We start from the raw sequence: 26,630 nt of genomic DNA, 5'->3' as shown, positions 1-26,630 counted from the left end.
TTTTTTTTTTTTTTTTTTTTTTTTGAGACCGAGTTTCACTCATGTTACCCAGGCTGGAGTGCAATGGCGCAATCTCGGCTCACCGCAACCTCCGCCTCCTGGGTTCAGGCAATTCTCCTGCCTCAGCCTCCTGAGTAGCTGGGATTACAGGCACGCGCCACCATGCCCAGCTAATTTTTTGTATTTTTAGTAGAGACGGGGTTTCACCATGTTGACCAGGATGGTCTCGATCTCTTGACCTCGTGATCCACCCGCCTCGGCCTCCCAAAGTGCTGGGATTACAGGCGTGAGCCACCGTGCCCGGCCTATTAAATGTCTTAATATGATAAATGACAAGGAATGAATTTGTCAGCTTGCTTTCCAATGTAATTAGGTCAGAGGGAAAAGGTAGTGTTGATAGGATGTGAATATTTGAATAGAAATTTGTTTATTCACTCGGTCAATATTTATTGAGTATGAAGCACAGAGCTCCACAATCAGAGGTTCTGGATTCAAAGGAAGATAAAAAGAAAATTAACAAGAGTCGATGCTGTGTGCTAGGGATCTTCACGTTATTTCATTTAACCACCATTACACACACACAGGTGATTTCTATATTTGGAAGAAGCAATTGAGGCTCGTAATATAGCTAGGAAGTGGGGAAGGCAGGATTCAGACACTATGTTCTGATTCCAAGACACCCAACATCAGCTCTCTAGGGAAATAGTGGTCCCAGTAAGTTCCAGGAGGAGGGTCACAGAGAGGCAGGAGGGGCCCCACAGTGGAAGAGGGGAATGCCAGGGGTCCTATTCTACTCGCCCTTTGACCTAGGGTCATAGGGTTGAGCTTGTTTAAAACCACTACAGAGAGGCTTGTCAGGTACTAGACTACCACCAGGTCCCATCAGCTGAGTGTGGGTAGAGCAGCCCTGCACAAGTCAGGGCCCAGAGTAAACACGGATTTGAGGGTGGGAGCAGGTGTTTGGGACGGGTTCAGCCATGCTAATCGGGTGTCATCGCCTCCAGCAGACACAGCAGGTAGAGAGAATGGCCCATCCCAGAGAAGAGCATTGTCAGGCAGTCTTGAGAGGTCCAGGCAGGAAGCATTATGGAGTTCTAGCAGCAGAATCAGGACCACTGATGCTGGAGCAGGGTTTCAAGAGAAAGGGGTTCAGGTCCTAGACAGACTGACCAGAGCAGGGCAGAGAGAGACAGTTCAGCTCACAATAATAGTCTTGTTCACTTAAGAGTTTCAGGACTTCGGCGGTTCTGTAGAGCCCCAGGATAGGGCTCCCACCTCTTGGGAGACAGGATCAAGTCAGCAAGTTTCTCCTCTGCTTTGTCACTGTGTTCATTCGGTGATGGCACTTTATCACAGGCCAGAATGTGTCTACTTCACAGAGATCAAAACTGAAAAGGTGGACATGGTTTGTTGTGTATAATGGAGCCCACCCATTGTGCCAGCCTAACTATCATCTCGGCACTTCTGCCTGTGTTCATTGCAGCTCTGTTGGGAGTTCTCAGCTCTTGATAAATGACATTGTGCCTCTCTCCAGCATCATCAGCAGGGCTGTGGTTCACCTGGTCCCCTCCACTGTCTTTCCCAGGAATGAGAGGTCTACTGGGAGCCATGCATACATACCCTGTTATTATCCAGCCCATCTTAATTAAGCCCCTATCATGCACCAGGTGCTGTGCTAGGCTTGGGGGCCCAGGCGGGCGCCCGTTCACCTATAACACCCACCTGTGTGAGCAGTGTAAGCAGAGGGAGGGGATGTTGGTGCCCATGGAGGCTGGCACAGCCTCGCTGTCCCCATTCTGACCTACAGGAGGCAGCGTTGTTACCCAGAACGCCTGGCAGTGTTTCCTCCCTGAGGTTGAAAGACCAGTGTGAAAAGTGAATCTTACAAAGCAACAAGGGAAAAGCTCAATACAAAAGGGGGTGTCAGGCAGGAAGACTTAGTCTCCAAAAAAGAAACACAGGTGGCCAATAAGCTTGGGGCAAGGGAAGAAAAAAAACTCTGCCTCCCTCCTAATAGAAAGAAGGCTTGTTAAAACAGAATACTTTTTTTTGCTTATCAGATGGAGGAAAGTTTGAAAACATGGTCATAGCCCGAGTTTTTTGAGGTTTGGGGGGAACCTACGTACTGCTGGCAGAGGTTTCAATTGGCACAGTTTTTCTGGAAGGCAGTTCATGTAGTTTTGCAAAAGTGTTGATTTTGTACAGACCCTTTGGCCCAGCAATTTCACTTTTAGGAATTTATCCCAAGATTGTGCCAAGTTTCAGCTGCAAGGATATTCATTCTGACAGTGTTCACAGCAGTAAAAAAAATTTAGAAACTTGATTATTATGTGTCTATAAGATTGAATACTATGTAAAAAGTCTTGTGAAAGAATATTCCATAAGGCATAGTGTTTGTAATATGCTGTTCAGTGTGAAAAGCAGTTTACAACGCAATAGTGTAGAAAATGATTCCAATTTTTAAAAGGAAATGTGTACAAAGAAAAGACTGGAGAGGTTTATGACAGTTTTGAAAATGGTTACCCCCCACCCTACAATCGTATTGCCAGTTATTTTCTTCATTGTATTAAATTTTTTGAGACGGAGTCTCTCTCTTTCTCTTTGGAGTGCAGTGGCACGATCTTGGCTCACTGCAACCTCCACCTCCCAGGTTCAAGCAATTCTCCTGCCTCAGCCTCCCGAGTAGCTGGGATTACAGGCACTCACCACCACTCCCAGCTAATTTTTGTATTTTTAGTAGAAACGGGGTTTTGCCATGTCTGGTCTCGAACTCCTGACCTCAAGTGATCCACCCTCCTTGGCCTCCCAAAGTGCTGGGATTACAGGCATCAGCCACCATGCCCAGCCCTTATTTTCTTCCTTTTACTTGTTTGCATTTTCCAGATTTTTATGACAGCTTGTGTAACTTTCACTATAAAAAGTGAAAAAACCTTAAGAGTAATTTTTAAAGGCCGGGCGCGGTGGCTCAAGCCTGTAATCCCAGCACTGTGGGAGGCCGAGGCGGGTGGATCACGAGGTCAAGAGATTGAGACCATCCTGGTCAACATGGTGAAACCCCGTCTCTACTAAAAATACAAAACATTAGCTGGGCATGGTGGTGCGTGCCTGTAATCCCAGCTACTCAGGAGGCTGAGGCAGGAGAATTGCCTGAACCGGGAAGGCGGAGGTTGCGGTGAGCCGAGATCGCGCCATTGCACTCCAGCCTGGGTAACATGAGTGAAACTCCGTCTCAAAAAAAAAAAAAAAAGTAATTTTTAAAAGAAGAGAAAAGCAGTTGGGTTTAATAAGTTACAATCCCCCCAGAGGCGGGATTAGGAGAAGACCCTACAAAGGAGGCCAAAAATTCAGGAGCACTATTCTGGGAAAGATTTAGGAGCTGAATACTAAAGCATCACCACAGGTTGGAGAATCCAGGAAAATAGGTGGAGCAGTGTACACATATACAAATCCAGAGATTAAGATACCTTTTAAAATGTTGCAAGACCACATATTTTTTAAAATTTCTTTCTGGGATGGGATTAGAGTTTCTGGAAATGTCTGAAGCCCTTGGGGGATGAGAGTGGGAAGGCCTGGGAGGGAGACAGAGCCAGGTGGGGGGCAGTAGAGCTTTGTGGTGGAGACAGAGCCCAGGTCAGCCCGCCACTGCCTTCAGATCATGGCTTGCACTTACTGTCAACGCAACCTTAGGCAACTTCTCAAACTTCTCTGTGCCTCAGTTTCCTCCCAAGGATAATGATGCCTACCACATCAAGTGGATTAAAACACTAGAGTGTTGAGAGCAGTGTCTGCTGCTCAGGCTGGCCTCGAACTCCTGACCTCACGTGATCTGCCCGCCTTGGCCTCCCAAAGTGTTGGGATTACAGGCACGAACCACCAAGCCTGGCCTTTACTTTCTTACTTTTATGTGCTATTTTTTCTGTGTGACCTTTGGCAATTCATTGGCTTTCTGTCTTTAATTTCCACAAGATGAGGATAAATTAAAACATTAAAAACTGAAAAACCCCTGTTCTCTCCCCCTGATAAATTATGGCTAACTCAATATTAATTAAAAAAAAAAAAAAGAAAAAAACCTAGCTAGGCATCGTGGCATGTGCCTGTGGCTCCAGCTACACAGGCAGCTAAGTAGAACGTTGCTTGGGCTCGGGAGGTTGAGGCTGCGGTGAGCTCTGATCACACTACTGCACTCCAGCCTGGGTGACGTAGAAAGACCCTTCTCAAAAAAAGGCAGGACAGAAGACGAAAACCTTCCTGAATTCAAAGTTAGGTCCCTCTGGTTCAGGTAGTTCAGTCCATGAACGGACATTGATGCCTTGTAGGTGAATTCCAGCTAGGTGGTCAGCTCCATGGGAAAGACCTCTATTCACAGCAGGGCCTACGGTATAATAGGAGCTCATCGAATGTGTTTGTTGAATGAATAAATCAGTTTGGTACTGTGAGCTGGATGGAGATGCATGATAATAGACTTCCTAATCCATCATTCCCAAATATTCAGGGATTTTCTACTTGTTCTTTTATTAGTGGTTTATAGCTGAATTCTGCTGTAGTCGGCATATTCTGAATAATGTCATAGTATCTGAATATGTTGTATCATAATGTCTTCCATGTGTCTCTGAAGCATAGCTGCCTTCTGCAGTTGCTGAGTACAGCTTATAGAAACTTGTAAATTAGGTTAAGTGTGGTAATTATGTCATTCACATCTTCATTGCCAGAATTTTTCTTTCTTCCATCCGTTACTGACAGAGGTGTGTAAAAATCTCCCATTATGATTATGAATTTGTCTGTTTTTTTCCTTTTAGTTCCGCCAATATTTCTTTTATGTATATTAAAGCTAGGCATACACATCTGGAAGCGTTATATCTTCTCTGTGGATGGACTTTCATTATTGTAAACTGTCCCTTTTTGTTTCTTGTCTTAAGGTCAGCTTTATCTGACTTGGTACAGCTTTCCCATGAGTAATGTATATATGGTATATCTGTTTCCATCCTTTTACATTAAGCCTTTCTGTCTCTTGTAAGAATTAAAAAGCTGGATTAGGCTGGGCATGGTAGCTCACACGTGTAATCCCAGCACTTGGGGAGGCCAAGGCAGGTGGATCACTTGAGGTCAGGACTTTGAGACCATTCTGGCCAACACGGTGAACCCTTGTCTCTACTAAAAACACAACAATTAGCCAGGCGTAGTGGTGCGCTCCTGTAATCCCAGCAACTCGGGGCTAAGGCAGGAGAATCGCTTGAACCCAGGAGGTGGAGGTTACAGTGAGCTGAGATCACGCCACTGCACACTCTAGCCTGGGCAGCAGAGCAAGACTCCATCAAAAAAGGAAAGAAAGAGCTGGATTGTTTTGTTATATTCATTCTGATGATCTTTGCCTTTTAATTGTATTTATTTTATCTAATGTTATTACTGATGTATTGGAGTTTAAATCCACCATCTAGTATTTTTTCTATTTGTAACAGTTGTTTTATGCTACCTTTTCTCTGTTTTATTGCTTCAGTTTTGGATTAACCAAGTATTTTTAATTGTACCATTTCCCCCCCTTATTAACCTGTCAGTTCTGCTTTTCTTTTAGTATGTGGTTCTTACGATGATTCCCATAAAGATGACAACATGCATCTGTTAGACTTGCTAAAGTCTAGTTGAAAATAGCACTGTTACTACTTCCCAGACGACACAAGAACCTTAAACCACTTGAACTCCATTTAAGGCCCTCCTGCCTTTTGTGCTATGGTTGCCATGCCTGTTTAATAATCCATATATTTTAAACCCCACGAGACATTTTTACTGTTTTACACACCTGATCTTCAGTTAGATTTCCCTGCATCATTTCCCACCTCATACCTTTCATTCCTTCCTACGCCTCCTTACTGACATCTGGGATGACTTTTCCTTTAGCCTGAAGAATTCCCTGTAGCATTTCCATCTTGTGGATATTCTGGTGAGAGATTTGCTCCTGTTTTATCTGGAATGTCCTTATTTTACCTCCATTCTCTTCACAGGGCGCAGATTCTAGGCAGACTTGCTTTTTTCAGTCCTTTGCAAATGTTCTGCTGTTAACATCTTGCCTCCTTGTTTGTGCCGAGGGGCCAGCTGTTAGCCTTTCTGCTGCTCTAAGGTAATGCAGCTTTTCCACCCTGACTGTGTTTAAGCTTTTTCTTCCTGTCTTTTGTTCTCTGCAGCTGGATTTTGATGTGCCCAGATGTGGTTTTCCTTGTAAATTACACTGTGTGGGCGTGATATCTTTTGTCAGTTCTGGAAAATTCTAGGCCATTATTTCTTCCATTGTTTATCCTCTGCACGTCCTCACATCCTGTCTCTCCTCTTCTCTGGGATTCCATTTATGGGAATGTCAGACCTTCCTATGCCCCAGCTTCTAGAGTGCAGCTTTTCAGGAATGCGTCAGAAAGCCCAGAGCTGTTGAACAGATCCCTTCATCTTTGGCAGATTCTGAATCCCCCCAGTTTCCCCCATCCCTGGAGACGCCTGCAGCTTTGCTAAGCTTCTCACCCTGTTGAGAACTGGCCAGTGTCTTCCAGGGAAAAGCAGAGACATACGTGAGCCTCACCTCAGTGCCCTTCCCATCTCTCTGGATTCTTGACTCCTTTAGTCCTTACTGCCTCGGTAGCTTTCCCGTGTCTTCAGACATATGTTTTTAGTATTTAACCTTCCTTTTCTAGTTGTTCTTGGCAGGAAGCTTTATCTACTACAAACTAGCCTGCCACATCCAGAGGCAGATGTGTTGCTGAGCAGAAATGACAAAGAGGTGGTTTCTGCCCCTTGTGGCTGAGGGTCCGGTGTCAGAGCCAGACATGACAACGTTATAAAGCACAAGCAAAATGTGACGCAAAGGGAATCAGAAAGACATTCAATCCGATAGGTGGACCGGGGAAGGTCTCCGTGAAGATCAGGAGGAATTATGTCACTTGCCATTTGGAGGGGAGGGGACGGGGGCTCATTGTTCTAGGTAGCAAAAACTGAAGCTGGTGTAGGCTGATATGATGGGACGTGTGCCATGGGCAGGGCTGGAGTGAGGGAAGAGAGACACTGTCGAAGCAGGGAAGGTAGGCACGTGCCACATCATAAAGGCTTTTGTATCCAGGCTGATACAAAATCTCCAATCCTCTCTCGTTCTTGATTTTGTTGTAAAATAAGAAGCCTGATAATACCTGCCTCTTGTATTCTCCAAGGTTCTTGTGAGACGTAGGTAAGCTTGAGGATGCAAATGTGCTTCGATGGGACTGATGCGTGGCCGGGACACTGATTCCCTCGGACCCACATCACTAGGGGGCCAAGCTGTATGTTGGTAGCTGGTCAGGGGCTATCACAGGAACCGTCCGTGACTTTCTGGCCTTGTTTGTGAGTCATAGAATGAGGATGACTGGCTCTCTGGCGACGTCGGAAAGCTTTCCAGAATCCTCAGTTCTGACTGTCCCCCAAGCTCTAACATCTACAGCCCAGCATCCTCTTTGGGGCACTGGGTGCTGCTGGTCACCCAACAGACATGGAACTGCCTCTCTTCAAGGCAGATCATCCCTCCATGGGCAGCTCTGGACTGCTCTGACTACAGGAGAGTTATCCAGTCCTTCCTCAAAGGTAGTGTGCCATGACCTAAGGAATATGATTAGCCTACTCCTCTGTACAGGGTTAAAATAAAATACCTTATGCCCCCCACCGAGTTTCCACCTGCTCTTCCTGGTTTGGGTGCCTGCATCTTTCTTGACAAGAAAGCAAGCAGCCCTTTTAAGATAGTCTCCGTCTTTCTCTGAAATACGGAAGAACCAAGATACACAAGGTCTCTGGCTCTGTGATTTCACTCAGGAATTCTTGGAGGTAGGCTCCATCAGATATGGTGACCATGACCTTGAGGCTCTTTTTTTTTTTTTTTTTTGAGAGGGACTCTCACTTTGTCACCCAGGTTGAAGTGCAGTGGCACAATCTCAGCTCACTGCAACCTCCATCCACCAGGTTCAAGCGACTTTCCTGTCTCAGCCTCGCAAGTAGCTGGGATTACAGGCACCTGCCACCGTACCCGGCTAATTTTTGTGTTTTTAGTAGAAACAGTGTTTCACCGTGCTGGCCAGGCTGGTCTTGAACTCCTGATCTCATGATCCACCCACCTTGGCCTCCCAAAGTGCTGGGATTATAGGTGTGAGCCACTGCGCCCGGCCAACCTTAAGGATTTTAAAATTCATTTAGCATTGCAGTCCTCAGTGCTGATGGGAAAATTAGAATTCATCTAGCAAATGCCCTGTAGTGCTTTGGGGAGCCATTCATTTAATCGAGGGTGGGTGTGTTGAGTATCCTGCCCTTGCCCCTTCAGACTTGCTGCCCTCCTTCTCCACCAGCCCCCGTGTTCCAGGAGGCTGGTCCACGCGGTCTCCCTCAATGGGCTCCCTTGACGGAGGCTCCAAGTTGGAGGGGGCTCGGTTTGCTTAATAGGAGGCACCAGGAAGGGTCAAAGATGGGAGGAGAGGAAGTCCAGTATTTATTCCCCTTCCTGCATCCCCGCATTGCTGTGGGCTGGTTCTGAGACCCTCCAGTGAAGGCGCAGCTCCTAAGAGAGAGCTCCCTCTGCCACCCTCCGGTTCTCACCCCCAGGCTCCCTTCAAGCCTAGGGTGAACCCCCGCTGAGTTGCCAGCCCTGGGGTGTGACACCAGCCTCTGTTAGTTCTGCAGAACTGCCTGCATGTCCGTAGTCTTAAAAAACTCTCCTGAGGTGGGGTGCAGTGGCTGATGCCGGTAACCCCAGCACGTTGGGAGGCCGAGGTGGGCAGATCACAAGGTCAAGTGATGGAGACCATCCTGGCCAACGTTGTGAAACCCCGTCTCTACCAAAAGTACAAAAATTAGCTGGGCATAGTGGTGGGGGCCTGTAGTCCCAGCTACACAGGAGGCTGAGGCAGGGGAATCGCTTGAACCTGGGAGGCAGAGGTTGCAGTGAGCTGAGATCGCGCCATTGCACTCCAGCCTGGCAACGGAGTGAGACTGTTTCTGCGCGCGCGCGCGCGCACACACACACACACACACACATATACATACATACACTCTCTCTCTCTCTCTCTCTCTCTCTCTCTCTCTCTCTCTGTCTCTCTCTGTCTCTCTCTCTCTCCTCAAATTAAGTTGGAGTGTGATCTGTTCCCTGCCAGGAACTCTACTGGAAAAAGCATTACAGAGAGATGGGAAGGCGGTGGGTAAAGGAGGTGGGAACTCCTAGCCCTGCCTGGTGGAAATGGAAGGTAGGAGTGGGGCTGGATTGGTGTCGAGAATGGACGAGTTTTCCATACTAAGCCAAGGGTATGAAATTGCTGGTTCTTTTTGTAGGTCTCCGTAGCCCCATCTTCCTAACCTAACGCATCTCTCCTCTCTTCCAGAAAACTGCTGCTGCTTCTGTACCCTGCCTGTCCCTCCCAGCTGCTCAGGGCCCCTTTGTGGAATCCTCAGCCCAAAGACTGGGATGGAGAGGCCTCTGTGCTACCACCTCTGCAGCTGCCTGGCGATGCTGGCCCTCCTGTCCCCCCTGAGCCTGGCACAGTATGACAGCTGGCCCTACTACCCTGAGTACTTCCAGCAGCCAGCTCCTGAGTATCACCAGCCCCAGGTCCCTGCCAACGTGGCCAAGATTCAGCTGCGCCTGGCCGGGCAGAAGAGGAAGCACAGCGAGGGCCGGGTGGAGGTATACTATGATGGCCAGTGGGGCACCGTGTGCGATGACGACTTCTCCATCCACGCTGCCCACGTCGTCTGCCGGGAGCTGGGCTACGTGGAGGCCAAGTCCTGGACCGCCAGCTCCTCCTACGGCAAGGGGGAAGGTAAAGGCTCTGTGCTTTGGATCTGACTGCTGTCACTGGCAAGGCTCGGAGCAGCCTTCCCTGAGGGCAGCCTGGGACAGGAAGCTGTACGCACTACGAAGTGTAAACTCCTGGTGATGCCCCATCTGGGGACTGGCATCCTTCTGTGCCCACGTAGGCTGCACCCTGCAGGAAGGCAAGAGGGAAGGAGTCTTTAGGAGGGGCACAGTAAGTGACTATACTGATTTGCCCAGGACTTTTCTGGCTTTAGCACAGAAAGTCTCACATCCTGGGAAAACCAGAACAGTTGGTGACCCCAGGTAGGGGTGAAATCGCACTGTGCCCCTCCCTCCACGCAGTGTGCTCTGCCTGGGGGCTGCATCAGCCCAGGGGAGCGGCACTTTATTCCCAATCGTTCCTGTTAGGAAAGCCTCTTGCTCTTCCCCACAAAGGCTCCCACATGCTAGAGTTCGCTGACGCTCCCCACCTTCCTGGATGTAGAGTTCATCTTTTAACACTAACCTGCTCTTGTGAGCTTGGTCACGATAGGAACAGAGATGTTTTGGGTTTTTCACCATTGGTTAGCCTAGTCTTTCCTCCCTTGGGAGGTTCAAATTTATTATTTTATTTTTTAAAATTGTTTTAAGAGCTGGCTGGGTATGGTGGCTCACACCTGTAATCCCAGCACTTTAGGAGGCCGAGGCGGGCTGATCACTTGAGGTCAGGAGTTCGAGACCATCCTGGCCAATATGATGAAACCCTGTCTCTACTAAAAACAGAGAAATTAGCTGGGCATGGTGGCAAGTGTCTGTAATCCCAGCCACTCAGGAGGCTGAGGCACAAGAGTCGCTTGAACCCGGGAGGTAGAGGCTGCAGTGAGCCAAGATCGCAGCACTGAACTCCAGCCTGGGTGACAGTTAGACTCTGTCTCAAAAGAAAAAAAAATTGTTTTAAGAGCTTTGTGGCAGGACAAGTTTGAAGTCCTGAACCTAGAGATGAGTCTGTGCTGACCCCTGACACCACACTTTGTAGGAAGACACATACCTTCTCCAGCCTCATTTTTCCCCATCTGGAAGTTGGGATTTCTAAGAAATCCTGAAACCCTGGCAGTGTATGTTCCCACATAGGAAAGACATAAGAGTGCAGGGCACTGTTTCTTTTTAAAAATGTTTCCAGGCGCTAAGAGCTTCCCATCTCTGGGTCAGCCAGGCACAGGAAGCTCCCACCCCTGACCCCTTGGGGTGAGCTGCAGCTCATGCTCAGCGCAGGTCTGGCTCCTGGACTAAAACAGAGATGCCCACACTCCTGTCCTGGACTAAAGGGTTAATGCCACGCTGACTGCATAAGAATCGCCCAAGGGAGCTCCAAATACAGAATATAGAAGACCTCAGCCCCCCATAAACTGGTTTAAAAGGTCTGGGCTGGAGCCCAGGATTCTGTCACTTTTGGAAACCTGCAAAGTGACAGGTTTGGGAGTCATTGAAATTGATATTATTCTTCCTTCCAACTTTTATTTCCATTTTTCTAGAAATTATAGGAGAAAGGAACTCCCGTCTCATACGCATCTCACCTCCATGCAAATGAACATTTCCTGTTGCGGTGACTCACTCAGGAGACGGCACAGAGTAGAATGTTCTCTGCAGCTCCCTCTGGGCTCCCTAGAGGCGATGAGAGCCACAGCAGTGAAGTTAGCAAATGCCAGACTTTAGAGCCCACTTCCTGTTTTCTTTAGACAAACGTCTGATGTTTCCACGTCTCTGTTGATCTGGCTGGCTGAGCGATCCAGGGTAACCTCAGATTCACGTTTTCTGTTCCAGGCTTTCCCATGCTCATTATCTTTGACAGGGGGCACAGTAAGTGACCAGCCATACTGATTGGTCAGTATGGTTTCCAATGACTAGGTGTTTTTCCAGTGACAATTTTATGTCAACGTAAATTTTAAACTTAACCTGTTGTCAGACAAGGGGCTATGGTTTTTCCCTGTCAGGAGTAGGCATGGAGTAGTAGGGGCAGGTTTTTACTGAGGTGGGACTTGGCCATCCAAGCATGATGAAGACTGAAAAGTTCCAAGGAGTGGAGGGAATAGGAAAGGGAACAGTTAAAATCAGGGTCCGTGGAGTCTGTGCTGGGTAAGGAGGGTGGTAATACGTGGAGAAGTTGGATTGTGCATAGTCGCTGTGATCAATGGATTGTGGGTCTCTGTTCAGATGGAGATTCAAGAAGTTTACTAAAAGATGGAAGGAGCTATGGTTGCAGCGCAGGAGGGGTGAAATGGAGATGAAAGGGTGCAGTCTCTGCTAATGAGAGACCTGAGCTTTGACCATAGGACACAGCTAGAGCAGGATGGAGCGCAGTCCCTGAGAGAGGAGGAGTATTAATGAAGAGAGCAGGAGCACTGGAAAGGTCATCTTGGTGGACATGGAAACCATCAAGGATTGTAAAAGAAATAATGTCAAAGAGAGGACAGGAAGAAACAGATGCATTAAAAAAAAAAAAATAAAAAAAAAAAGGAACACTGTCTTGTGTTCCCAGTTTTACAAGTTTAGCTGCTTATGTGAAGTGGTACTTGGTTTACGACATGAGAGACCTTTTACATTTAAATGTATTTGAATTTCGCCAGCATCAATCCAGATCTTTATCCCTGGGTACATGGTGGGCACTCAGTAAATATTAGCTGATCGATTCATTGTAATTTGGCAGAATAGGAAAAACAGTTGGCAGAAACAGATCTAGGTATAGTGAACACAGAACATGGCCAATGCCCAGGGCTTGCTCCGGAGGGGCTCAACGTGCAGGTCAGACTCTGTGGATAAGGCTGCCCCCCAGGACTCCTCAAGCTCCCCTGGAGTTCAGGCTAAGAGTAATGCAACCAGGGAGGGCACCAGGGACGTCCTGGATTTTCCAGCCCGGCCTGTCCGCAGATGGTTCTCCTAAAGCATCTCTGAGCTCACACAAACCATGGGCCCTTTTAGGGAGTTCTGGAGGGGGCAGCTGTCTTGTTTCCCAAACCCTGGTCAGGGAACAGCAAGCAGAAGCTAAGGTGGTTGCTCTCCTTCCCCTGTCTTCAGAATCAGGAGGCTGAACCTATTCCCATTCACATCCCTTATTCTTTAGACCAGAGCGATGAAGCCAGCAATAACCACCTAGTGACCACACAGATATTTTTCTTTTCTTTTCTTTTTTTTTTTTTTTTTTTGAGACAGAGTCTTGCTTTATCACCCAGGCTGGAGTGCAGCGGTGGAATCTTGGCTCACTGCGATCTCCGCCTCCTGGGTTCAAGTGATCCTCCCATCTCAGCCTCCCAAGTAGCTGGGATTATAGGTGTGTGCAACCAGGCCCAGCTGAATTTTTTTTTTTTTTTTTTTTTGTATTTTTAGTAGAGACGGGGTTTTGCCATGTTGGCCAGGCCGGTCTCAAACTCCTGGCCTCAAGTGATCCGACCACCCAGCCTCCCAAACTCAGCCTCCCAAAGTGCTGGGATTACAGGCTGACCCACCGCACCTGGTCTCGACCCCACAGATTCTAACTTGAATAATTTCCGTTGCCCTGAGCTCTCACATTCCAACTGAATTTCATTTATGATTTTTATCTTCCTAATGATCTGTTAACTTGTGTATATATCTCTTCTTTCATCGGGAGAGGCATTGGAAAGAAAAGAGTAAGATAAAATTTGGCTTCTGATTGAATGGCTTTCTTGTGTCCAAAGTTTTGACTCTCATCTTGCGTCCCAAGGACACGGCTCTCTTGGCAGCTCTGAGGAGGCATCTGGACTGTGCCTAGAAACACCTTGGTTTTGGAGTCAGAGCTGGTTGTCAGAGTAGTCTAGTTAATGAGCACTAAGTATATAGAGAAAAAAAAAGAGGGGCCCTGTTGAGTGGTTTATGCCTGTAATCCCAGCACTTTGGGAGGCTGAGGCAGGTGGATCGTTTGAGATCAGGAGTTCGAGATCAGCCTGGCTAACATGGTGAAGCTCTGTCTCTACCAAAACAATACAAAAATTAGCCGGTCATGGTGGCATGCGCCTGTAGTCCCAGCTACTTGGAAGGCTGAGGTGGGAGAATCACTTGAACCTGGGAGGTGGAGGTTTCAGTGAGCTTTGATTGTACCGCTGCCCTCCAGCCTGGGTAACAGTGAGACACTGTCTCAAAAAAACCAACACGAAAAGTGTTGTCATGAAATGAGGCCAAATGAGTATACCATGCATGGTGATACTGTCTTGGGCTAAGTACAAATTTACATACCCGCCTTGTAAGTAGAAACTGACCAAGCATGTGAGGAAGGGGTCCGTGGAAGATTGTTGGGGACCTTTGCAAGGTTCATAAGAGAGAAGCTCTTTGGGGCAGGCTCCGTAGGGTCTCTGGTTTGCAGCTCTTCTCAGTTCCTTTGATGATGCACTGGTCGATTTCCAGGTCCTTAGCGAGGGGGGTTTCTCTCACTGCACACAGAATAGGGTGCCACTGCTTTTCACCATCTGTGACACTTGCACAGCTCTGCAACAGAATGTTCCGCTTAGAACGTGGAGGGTCCTTTCCGTTGCTAGTACTTAGCAAGACAAACATCGGTTTGTTGTTGAGACGGCAATTGATTAGGGAGTCTATGTTTCAGTGAAGCTTGACTGCTTGGAAACCAGCCCAAATTGAGAAGCCAGTTGGAAAACCTCAGCCCAGATGTTTTCAATAAGCCCTTTGTTCTCCACAATGGATCTGAAGTGCTCTCCTTTGAGTCCTGTCCGGCAGCCATGAGAGCAGACATGTTTCAGCGGGGCCTGCACGTCGGGAGACTGGCCCGGGGTCCTTCTCGACCTTGAAGAGCCTCTGTTTCTCTCCTTGGTTTTCTAATCTCTCCAATGGGAATGTTTTTGTTTTTCTCTTGCATCATGGAAGCAGTAGAATTCATTGCTTTTCTGACTGGAAGAAGGAAGGGGAAAGGGAGGTTGAAAGTGTACCAGGCACATACCTTACCTCATCAAGTCTCCATGGCAACCTGTTTGCTCAGCATCATTATTTTGGCTCTAGAAATGCGAAGCAGGTGTTGAAGCCGTTGACCGCGTTATACAGTGGCCCAGTACGTGGCAGATGGAACTTGAACTCAGGTTTGTTTGTCTCTGGCTGCTACTCTGTAGACTCCTAAAAGGAGCTGTGAGAAAAATGAGAGGTTTAGTTTTGTTTTCTTTCATTTTGCAGTGGCACTTTTAAAAATCACTATTTGAAAACCCTCTAGCGCTTTATAAAATTTTTAATTGTGGCAAAACGTGCACCACATAAAACTTGCTACCTTAACTATTTTTTCTTCGGAGAAAGGGTCTCACGGTCACCCAGGCTGGAGTGCAATGGCACAATCACAGCTCACTGCAGCCTCAACCTTCTGGGCTCAAGCAATTCTCCCACCTCGGCCTCCTGAATAGTTGGGACTATAGGCACGCACCACTGTGCCCAGCTAAATGTTTTGGTTTTTAGTAGCGATGAGGTCTCACTATGTTATCCAGGCTGGCCTCAAACTCCTGAGGTCAAGTGATCCTCCCACCTTGGCCTCCCAAAGTGTTGAGATTACACACATGAGCTATGCCCAGCCCAGCCTTAAACATTTTTTTTTTTTTTTTTTGAGACAGAGTCTCGTGCTGTCGCCCAGGCTAGAGTGCAGGGGCGCGATCTTGGCTTACTGCAACCTCCGCCTCCTGGGTTCAAGCGATTCTCCTGCCTCAGCCTTCCAAGTAGCTGGGACTACAAGTGCACACTACCTTGCCCAGCTAATTTTTTGTATTTTCAGTAGAGATGGGTTTCACCGTGTTAGCCATGATGTGCTCGATCTCCTAACCTTGTGATCCGCCTGCCTCGGCCCCCCAAAGTGCTGGAATTACAGGTGTGATCCACCACACCCGGCCGACCTTTTTCAGTGTACAGTTCAGTAGTGTTACATATGTCCACGCCGTGGTGCAGCTGTCATCACCGTCATCTCCAGGACTTTGCCATCTTGCAAAACCGAAACTCTGTACCAATTAAACAACCCTCCTCATTTCTTTCTCATGCCAGGCCATGGCAGCCACCATTCTACTTTCTGTTTCAGTCAATTTGACTCCTCTAGATACCCCATATAAGATTTGTCTTTTGGGACTGGCTTATTTCACTCAGCATAATGTCTTCATGAATCATCCATATTGCAGCAGGTTTCAGTGTTTTCTTCCTTTTGAAGGCTAATATTCCATTGTATGGATAGACCACGTTTTGTTGGTGGACACTTGCATTGCTTCCACCTCTTGGCTATTTTGAATAATGTTGTTATAAACACAGGGGTGCTAATATCTCTTAGGAACTCTGTTTTCAATTCTTTACTGGATCATATGGTAATTTTTTATTTTTTAAGGAAACAACCTTCCTTTCCTCTCCTCTCTCCTCCTTCCCTTTCTCCTTCCCTTTCCTTTCTTTCATTTCGTCTCACTTTGTCACCCAGCCAGAGTGAGATGAGGTCCACCGCTGGAGTGCAGTGGTGCGATCTCCGCTCACTACAACCTCTGCCTCCTGGGTTCAAGTGATTCTCCTGCCTCAGCCTCCTGAGTAGCTGGGATTACAGGCATGCACCACCACACCTGGCTAATTTTTGTACTTTTAGTACAGACAGGGTTTTAGCATGTTGGTCAGGTTGGTCTCGAGCTCCTGACCTCAGGTGATCCACCCGCCTCGGTCTCCTAAAAGTGCTGGTATTACAGGCGTGAGCCACCGTGCCTGGCTCACCATGCTGTTCTCTATAGCAGCTGCACCATTTTGCATTCCCATCAGCAGTGCACATGGGTTCTAATTTCCACATCCTCGCCAGCACTGCCGTTTTTTTTTTTTTTTTTTTTTTTTTTGATAGTGGCCACCCTAAGGGTATGAGGTGGTGATTCACTGTGGTTCACCCTCCAGCACTTTGCACACTGAATTCTCACTTAGTGCAAGTGAGGTTAAAAAGGAAAAAAAAAGGTAAGCACAGTCCCATGGCAGCCTCTGGAACATGACGAGGTGGCTCTGTGGGCCAGTCTGGCTGGGCTGTCTCTGAGTCAGTGATGGGAAACATTGGGAAGTGAGAAGAGCACTGGACAGGAAGTCACGGCACAGGCTTCTGGGCTCAAGGGGCGGTGGGATACTCATGTCACCTCATCCCCTTGGTACAGTATAGGAAAACCAAGGAGATGCTACATGTGAAAATGCCTTAAAAACCTCAAACCAGGCCGGGCGCAGTGGCTTACACCTGTAATCCCAGCACTTTGGGAGGCCAAGGTGGGTGGATCATGAGGTCAGGTGATTGAGTCTATCCTGGCCAACATGGTGAAACCCCGTCTTTACTAAAAATACGAAGATTAGCCAGGTGTGGTGGTGCGTGCCTGTAGTCCCAGCTACTTGGGAGGTGGAGGCAGGGGAATTGCTTGAATCCCAGAGGTGGAGGTTGCAGTGAGCTGAGGTCGCACCACTGCACTCCAGTCTGGCAACAGAGCAAGACTCGGTCTCACAAAAAAAGAAAAAAAAAAAAAAAACCTTATACCTTCAGTGGCAAGAGAGTTTAGTTTTTCCCTGAGGAGTCCAAGTTCAGCCTCTGCTACGGATAGAAGGTGAGACTGGCTAGTGCTATAATCAGTGTCACTAAAACGTCATCATCATCTCTATCATCATCACTATTTTTTAGCTACCGTGGCCAGCAGTGAACTAGGCACGTGCTTCATAGTGTCTCTCATCTGCATGCAGCTGTGCAGCTGAAGTGTCATTGTTAGCTGTGCTCTACTGACAAGCCAAAGGGCCCTTAACCAAGATCCTACAGCCAAATGGCTGAACGAGAACTCGAACCCAGCTTGGTACCCCATGCCCCACTCTTTCCACTATCCCGTGCGACTTCTGGGCTTAAGTCTAATTTCTGTCCTAATCATGTTAACCCGCCACATCCCCAGATCGCGTCAGCTGATTCCTGTGGTGTGGGGATCCAGGTGGTCCAGAGCTGTGTACAGTATCATAAGATAATAAAAATTAAGTGATGGCCACACACAGCTGCCAAAATTAGAGACAAACTCTCTTTCCATATAAGACACTGTTGCCCCACAAAGTCTCAGACCTGCATTGATACAGAGCTTGGTTTCTCTCCTGTGCCTCCTCAGGGCCCATCTGGTTGGACAATCTCCACTGTACCGGCAAGGAGGCGACACTTGCAGCGTGCTCCTCCAATGGCTGGGGCGTCACCGACTGCAAGCACACGGAGGACGTCGGTGTGGTGTGCAGTGACAAAAGGATTCCTGGGTTCAAATTTGACAATTCGTTGATCAACCAGATAGAGGCAAGTCATGTGCTCTCGATGTCCGCTTCATGCAAACGTTATTCCTCCTCCATGCAACTTGCTTTTTCCGTATTGATTTCAAAAGTATGTGTGAGCAGGAGTTACCTAACCCAATGGGATTAGATGCAGCGGCAGTTTAGGGAAGGATTTCTGGAGACGGGAATCCCATCCATGGGGAAAGGCATTCCAGGCACAAGGAACAGGCTGGGCAGAGGCACAGAGGTGTGAAGGTTGGGCTGGGATAAGCAGAGCATGATCTCAGGTGGAGTGCCTCTGGGAGTAGAGTGAACTAAAGCTGGAAAGATGGGCGTGAAACACCTGCTGTGCCATGTTCAGGAGCTTGCCCTTTGGGTGGGAAAATGTATTAGTTATCAGTTGCTGCATAACAAATTGCCCCCAGATTTTGCAGCTTAAAACAATGAGTCTTTATTACCTCACCCAGTTTCTGAGAATCGGGAATTGAGGAGGGGCTTAGCTACTTGATTCTGCTCAGGGCATCTCATGGTGTTGCATTCGGGCTGTGAATGGGATCTGGAAGGTCCCCTCCCACGTGAGGTCCTATGGTTGTTGGCAGGCTGTGGTTTCTTGCTAGCTGTAGACTGCAGCCCTCTGTTCGCCTCTATGTGGCCCCTCCATAGGCTGCTGAGCGGCCTCGTTACATGGTAGTTGTCTTCCTTCAGAGTGAATGAGCCAAAGGAGAGTGCGAGAAAGCACACGTGGAAGTCATGTTTCATACCCTAATCTTGGAAGTGATACGCCATCTTTTCTGCTGTATTCTGTGGATCACACGGACTAGCCCTGGTAGAGTGTGGGAGGAGATTGCACAAGGGGTGGCACAGGTAGGATGGCTGGGGCCGTCTGGAAGCTGGCTACCGCTGGCCTGTGTGGCTGAGGATCGGCATCACTTCACAAATGCAGGTACTGGGGCCTCCTCCCTGACCTACTGACCGAGAATCTCCTGCTATGGGACCAGGTTGTTTTTCTTTAAGCGGCCCCAGATGATTCTTATGTTGCCAGAATGACCATTTCAGCTTTTGTAAATGGTCAACAGGGCTTATGACCTTTCTACATTTATGGCTAAATTTCAGGGTTAGCTTTCCAGCAAATTCTTTACCCAAACAATTAAATTAACACACACTTACTACATTACTCTTTTTTTTTTTTTTTTGAGATGGAGTTTTACTCTTGTTGCCCAGGCTGGAGTGCAATGGTGCGATCTCAGCTCATTGCAGCCTCTGCTTCCTGGGTTCAAGTGATTCTCCTGCCTCAGCCTCCTGAGTAGCTGGGATTACAGGAGTGTATCACCATGCCCAGCTAATTTTTGTATGTTTCATAAAGACGGCGTTTCTCCATGTTGATCAGGCTGGTCTCAAACTCCCAGTCTCAGGTGATCCGCCTGGCTCGGCCTCCCAGAGTGCTGGGATTACAGGTGTGAGTTACCACACCTGGCCTACATTACTCTTCTGGGCAACATTTGTGGGGCTTAGGACAGGAGGAGTTGGTAACTAACACTCCTTTCCTCAAGGAACATGTTGGACATCGCCCCCAAGGGATTGTGGGATCTGCCCCAAATCCAGGCCAAGGAACCTTCGCTGTGCTTCAGCCTCCTGTTGACCCCAGCACTAATGCAGAAGAAAGGCGATGAGATTGCCCTATTTGGGCCCCAGAGGAAGTTCTCTAAGACTGTTGTCTTTACTGTCATGACTCACACAGTCCTCTCTCCATGTACGTTCCCAAGTGTGCTAGGGATTTGTCCAAGCCTGCATTATAGCATGGAAAAGGATTTCCAGGCTTTTCTCAGCTGCAAGGAGGAGACTGCTGGTCAACACCTGGCAAATGCTGCTATTTTATTGGAGATAAATAGATTGTGATGGAGTTGATGTACTTTCTTCAGTCTTCATCTTCTGGTCACTGATGACAGCTTTGCTTTCTCTTTTTATTTTTTATTTTTTGGTTTTGAGACAGAGTCACACTTTGTCACCCAGACTAGAGAGCAATGGCAATCTTGGCTCACCGCAACGTCCGCCACCCTGATTCAAGCGATTCTCCTGCCTCAGCCTCCCAAGTAGCTGAGATTACAGGCACGCACCACCATGCCCAGCTAATTTTTGTATTGTTAGTAGAGATGGGGTTTCACCATGTGGGTCAGGCTGGTCTTGAACTCCTGACCTCATGATCTGCTCACCTCAGCCTCCCAAAGTGCTGGAATTAGAGGCGTGAGCCACCATGGCCAGCTGACAGCTTTGCTTTCTTTACCATGAAGTTGACGATCTCAAGGATGGGCTTGTCCAACCCAGTTTCACAAAATTTTCCATCTCCATTCCTTATAACCTCATGGACAATAATTAGCCCCAGTTAAATGTATCTTATCTCTCCCATGAGATTGGATGCTCCCAGAGGGCAGGGGCTCTATATTACTCATCATTGTATCCAATAGATAAATTCTACGTACTTAATGGGAACAACATCTCCACCTCCCGAATTTTCTTCTCCCCAGAAATGCAAACCAGAAATTGTTACTCCTTAGGTGGAGAATCTCCCAGGTTGAAACATTAAACTCAACAGCAGTGAGAAGCACATGGACGCAAATCATTTCCTCACAGCTTGCCCTGCCTACTAGGACCATGAGCTGATTTGTAACAACTTGGATGGGCCTCTGTTCAACCTAGAACTTCAGGGTAATCCACTTGGAGTGTCCAGTGAAGACCCACCTTCTTGGCATAAGAAAGTCATTGATGGTTTGAATAAAAAAGGAAGACAGGCCAAAACATCAGTAAGTTTTGTATGGAGAACATGGGAAGGCTTGTCTACCATTATAAATATATATATATATATATATATGATTTTGGAAAAAGGACTCTGAGTGGCACGTCATTAGATAAACATTTGTTGAATACCTCCTGAATGCCAGTTCCAATGCTTAGCATTTCCAGGAAGAAATAAAATGGATCATATCAAAAGCAGAACCTTCATGGGGTGGAATAAGCTTAGAAAAGACTAAAAAAAAAAATAATGTTAGAGAGAACTTTCTTACTCTGCACGGGCTGAGATTCCATGATGGGAAAGCTTAGCCCCTACCTTTATTCTGGGCATTTGTTGGGTACCTACTGGTTTGGGGCACCAGTAGGGAAAGAAAAGGTGGCCCTTGTCCTCCAGCCCTTAGAACCTTAGCCCAGGTCACAGAGGCTCTCCCCAGACACCCTGAGGTCTAGGCCCTTCCATGACCTACCTTCAGCGGGTACCGAAGGGAAGAAGTTGCAGGGGGACTGATCATCAGTGAAAGTTCACTAAGTCTCTGCAAGACAAGATGTGTACCTTGGAGAAAGCTGAGGATCCTTCCAAGGCAAGGAGCATGGGCCCTGTCGAATCTCCAGAAACCCAGAGCAAGCAGCTTGTGAAGATGTCTGGCTTAAAGGGCCAGGTGACATCCACAGCTTTCCACGCTCTGCATTTTCCTAGAAGGGCTCCCTCTTGCTGTCAGACAGATCAGGCTAGCGACCAGGAGCCAGAGGGGAGCTTTCTGGCCCAATCACACAGACTGCGGGAACTTTCGCTGATGATCAGTTCCCTGCAACTTCCCTTGGGTACCCGCTGAAAGTAGGTCATGAAAGGGCCTACACCTCAGGATGTCTGGGGAGAGCCTCTGTGAGTTGCCAGAAGATTCTTGTATCCCGGGCTTTGTGGCTGAGGCTCGTGCTTACTGGCAGTGCTGGCCTGATGGGTGGAGAACCACCTAGACCACCTACGTGGGATATTTGTGGGATGCTGAGACGTTTCTCCAAAATACCTCCTGGAACAGCCTGTGTCAGTAGCTGAAGTCATAGGACCGTTCCTCTCAGCTGAAGAAATGCCCTCTATTAAATTGTTGTGGACAAGAAGAAGAGATGCAGCTTTGGTGGACATGCATTTGGGTGAAGTCATGAACACACTGACTAATAATACCCAGGGTGAACTGCTGACTAATTTGTGTATAAACAGAGTGGATGGTCTCTGACGGTGAGCCCTAGGGCTCTGCTCCGGCCTCCCCATCATGTATCAGGAATGTTTGTGGCAATTAAAAGGCATACTGATAAAATCTGTGGGAGATACAAAGCTAGGAGAGATTGCTAGAGTATAAAATTATGGAATGAACTTTCAGAAAAGCTGCTGTAGGCTGAAATAACAGGCCCAAGCCGCAACATATTAGGGATGAATAGAAGGTCCTATATCAAAGTTCGTGAAGAAAAACACAGCCACAGGAGTGCAGACTTTGGGGAAGTAACTAAAAAATCATTGATTTTGTTTTTTTTAAAGGCCTGGTGTGGTGGCTGACACCTGTAATCCCAGTACTTTGGGAGACAGAGGTGGACAGGTTGTTTGAGCCCAGGAGTTTGAGACCATACTGGGTAATACGGTGAGACCATGTCTCTACGAAATTAAAAAAGTTAACCTGGCATGGTGGCACGCGCCTGTGGTCCCAGCTACGTGGGAGGCGGAGTTGGGAGGATGACTGACCCTAAGAAGTGGAGGCTGCAGTGAGCACTGCACTCCAGCCTAGGTGACAGAGTGAGACCCTGTCTCAAAAAAATAAAAGAACAAATATCTCAGGGGGCAGTGGTTGACTAAAAGCTCAGTATCAGCCAAGAGTGTGACAGGGCTGCTAAAAAAAAAAAAAAAAAAAAAGTGAATATCAACTGCTTTACTGATAGAAGAATTAGTTCCCTAAGCTCTTCGCCTTTTGGACCAATCACTGACTGCAGGGTTCAGTTCTGGATCCAGATGTCCATCAGAGGAAAAGCCAACAGGATGGAGACAAATCTGGAAACCGTATCACAAGGAACTGAAGTTGTCAAGAGAAGAGACACGGGGAGAGATGGTTCTCTTAAAATACTTAAACTACTACCATGCAGAAGAATGTTTAGAAAATATGCCAGCTCCCAACCGGGCACGTGGCTCACACCTATAATCCCAGCACTTTGGGAGGCCGAGGCAGCCAAATCATATGAGGTCAGGAGTTCAAGACCAGCCTGGCCAACATGGTGAAACCCCCATCTCTACTAAAAATACAAAATTAGCTGGGCATGGTGGCAGGCACCTGTAATCCCAGGTACTTGGGAGGCTGAGGTTGAACACAGGAGGCGGAGGTTGCAGTGAGCCGAGATGGTACCTGGGCAACAAGAGCGAAACTCTGTTTCAAAAAAAAAGAATATATCCAACTTCCAGAGCCAAGGCGAAGGGGAGTGTGATGGGAAATAGATCTCAGCTCAGTGGAATTCCTGCACTAGACAGCTGTACCCTAAGTTAGGTGAGCTCCTCGTCGGTGGAGGAGGAATTCAAGCATGAACTGGACAACCTCGTGTCCGGAATATTGTGGTCAGATGCCTACATGGGGAAGTAAGTGGGATTAAGTGATTGCCAAGTTTTAAGACCCTTGTTACTCAGTGTCTGGGAAAATGCGCTCGTCCCACATAGCCTACCGGCTGGATATGGACAGTGCACACAGGCATCACGTGTGTGTGAGAACACAGAGAGTGAGGGGGTGCCTGCCGGCCAGCGTGTATATTATGTGCTTGGGGTCTCTCTCTGTCTTTTCTCCAGCCCCTGATGGCCTTGACCTTGAAACCAGATGCAGACTTTTCATATCAAAGGGTGAGAGTTAAAGCCCTCCCTCGACTTCCCCAGTTTGGAAGGGGCGAATTCAAAAGTGGCCAGTAACAAAATGTCTGGGAATGCTTTGTCATGTCTTGTGACCCCGGTTGTAGACCCCTGGGCTAATGAATGTGATGAGGGCATTCACGTCCCTTCCCACGGCTACTCTGCAAGGATGTGGGCTGGGCTCTGTAACATTCACCCTCATTAACCCCTGGAGATTGGGGCTAGAGCACAGATAATTACAGATGACCCTCACAGCCCATGCTTCCTCCAGAGTGCACTGGAATTCCCAGAGCAGAGAGTGGAAGAAAACGGCATCAGTCTAGACCAAGTTCACCCTACTCTGGAATGCCAGAGGCATGAGTCACTAAGCCCTGGAGCCTGGCTGATGGAATTTCACTTAATGAGCTAACTGTGCTTCCCTGGACTCCTGCAGCTGCTTGGAGAATCCTTGGGGGCTCCTGATAGTTTGTGAATTCCCCTCTAGAGGAGGAAAAAAATCACACCTTCTTCATATAAATGACCCCACCAAGGGAAAGTTCGTAGGTTCGTACCCTAAGCTGCCTTTTGACCAGCATCCCGAACAATTGGGCAAGGGTTCACTTCAACCGGGTAGTGTCCAGCAAGTTGAATTCAATCCGTTTCAGCTGCGACGGTCTGTAGTCCAGTGGCAGTGGTTTCTCCATCAAAAAGACGTGGTGTGCATTCATCATTTACAAGGTAGTTTTAAATATTCTGTAGGGGAACAAAATCAGATTGCTGTAAAAGTGCTTTGCAGACTCAAAAGTACTGGGTTAGTCCTACCACTGAATCACCAGCCTCGGTTCATTTTATCCAGGAAATGAACCAGGCAGGCTCTCAGTTTTCCCCTTCTCTGACAAAGGCTGCACCGTCATATCTTGTATATTCTCAGTTTTGAACTCCAGAATTGAAGGCAGAACCCCCGGGTTCCAGTCCCAGTGGAGACTGGAACTCACAGCTGTATGTCCAGAGTGACTGACCCTTCCTGGGTCCCTGGACACTGTCCTATCAAACAGAAGTTTGTCTGGATATAAAGAAAATGAGTTTTAGGTCAGTCCTCAAAACTTTCTTAAAAGGAGGTAAGCAGGAACAAATAAGCAAATGTCAAATACTCTTGGCTCCAAGTGAACGGATCTCTTTTAAACCTAGCAAACAGAGCCCCAGCCAAACCTCCCAGGATTTCAGAGCCCCTTAAATCGAGAGGCTTTGTTTCCGCCCATGGCGGGTAGACCAGTTGGAAAAAGCATTAGATAAGGAGAGATGACAAATCCAGATGCCCTGCTGAGTAAACCTCTGCGCCCTGGCTGCTCTGCACGTGGCCAGGTCATGTGCTCAGGAAGCTTCGTGGCTGGGCTGTGTGTTGTAGATCAGGGAACATCCTGGTCTTTTTTCTTTTCCCCACCCCACCTTCTTCCTTGCCCATCTTTTTTTTTTTTTTTTCGGGACAGAATTTCACTCTTACTGCCCAGGCTGGAGTACAATGGCGTGATCTCTGCTCACCAAAACCTCCGCCTCCTAGGTTCAAGCGATTCTCCTGCCTCAGCCTCCCGAGTAGCTGGGGTTACAGGCGTGCACCACCACGCTCGGCTAATTTTGCATTTTTAGTAGAGATAGGGTTTCTCCACGTTGGTCAGGCTGGTCTCGAACTCCTGACCTCAAGTGATCTGCCCACCTTGGCCTCCCAAAGTGCTGGGATTACAGGCGTGAGCCACTGTGCTCAGTCCTTACCCATCTTCTAAAGGCCCTTTTGTCAAAAGCAATTCCATTGCCAGAACTGATTGGAAATCCCCAGGCTGTGAGATTTAGGTGTTGCCTTTCCCCTGAATGACCTCTGAGCCTTAGTTTCCCCTTTGTAAAAGTGGGCAACCCCAGAGGTCTTGAGGGGCCGACAGAGGGGTGATGAGGACAGAATGAGGAGAAAGCCATTTGTTTCCACCCTAGGGGAGAGCTTTGTCCCCCATTCTCTGCTCTCTCATGTACTTTGGGAAGGACGCTGAGACCTGAAAAAGCCCTTTCTTCTCATTTTAACCACAGAGGCTGAGACAGCTGTGAATTTTTTAAATTCCTTGGGTCCAGGTTTTTATTAGTCACAGTCAACTGCCAAATGTTTCAGCATTGCTCTCCCAGGGGCAGCTTTATCTGTCTGGGGGCAGCAGGGGGCGGAGGGCTTCAGCCTAAAAGGGAAAGGTCTCTAGAAGGACTTCCGAAAATTCTGAGCCCTTTCCAGCCAGGAATCTCATCCTGCCCCTGGCTCCCACCAGAGAGGTTACACTGGGCAGTTTTGGGAAACAAGGGGGCCTGTTTTCATTTCTGTGCATTTTGGAAGGTAGTGGTTCCTCGAAGCCTAAATATAGACCCCATTCCCAGATGGTCCCAGTGTAGCTGGTTGGCTTGTCTATAGGAGGAGGAGAAATGGTAGCAAGCGGGTAGTTTGTGCTGGACTTTTCAGCAAGGGCGGAAGAAGGCATGGTGAAGGCTTACAGCCTGAACCCTCAGTCTTGCTGGACTATCTGGCTGGACAATCAGATGTAGCGTTCCTGGGTTTTGTCTCTCCCACCTCACAGGAAGCTTGGGCAAGAGGTTATGTAAGATCCCGTCCGGGGCTGGGCGAGGTGGCTTACACCTGTAATCCCAGCACTTTGGGAGGCCAAGGTGAATAGATCACTTGAGGTCAAGAGTTCAAGACCAGCCTGGCTAACATGGCAAGAACCCCGTCGCCACTAAAAATACAAAAGACTACCTGTGTGTGGTGGCACATGCCTGTAGTCACAGCTACTCGAGACTTGCTTGAACCTGGGAGGTGGAGGTTGCAGTGAGCCAAGATTGCGCCACAGTACTCCAGCCTGGGCGACAGAGCAAGACTCCATTAAAAGAAAAAAAAAACAACAAGATCCTGTC

At 47.9% G+C, this 26,630-nt stretch overlaps 1 protein-coding gene across 1 annotated transcript in view; it reads left to right on the top strand.

The window, feature by feature from the left end:
* The window catches only part of LOXL2 (lysyl oxidase like 2), a 93,829-nt gene that overhangs the window by 16,126 nt on the left and 51,073 nt on the right, over positions 1 to 26,630 (top strand). Inside the window, exons 2-3 of the mRNA XM_032288535.1 lie at positions 9,369 to 9,806; positions 17,905 to 18,080. Coding sequence (XP_032144426.1) covers positions 9,452 to 9,806; positions 17,905 to 18,080 — 531 coding nt within the window. The 5' untranslated portion in view covers positions 9,369 to 9,451. The remainder of the gene's footprint in view (positions 1 to 9,368; positions 9,807 to 17,904; positions 18,081 to 26,630) is intronic.

Source organism: Sapajus apella, unplaced genomic scaffold (genome assembly GCF_009761245.1).
Source record: "Sapajus apella isolate SASKATOON/1434 unplaced genomic scaffold, GSC_monkey_1.0 scaffold21, whole genome shotgun sequence".
Lineage (NCBI taxonomy): Eukaryota > Metazoa > Chordata > Mammalia > Primates > Cebidae > Sapajus > Sapajus apella.
This window is presented reverse-complemented; position numbering and strand designations above follow the sequence as displayed.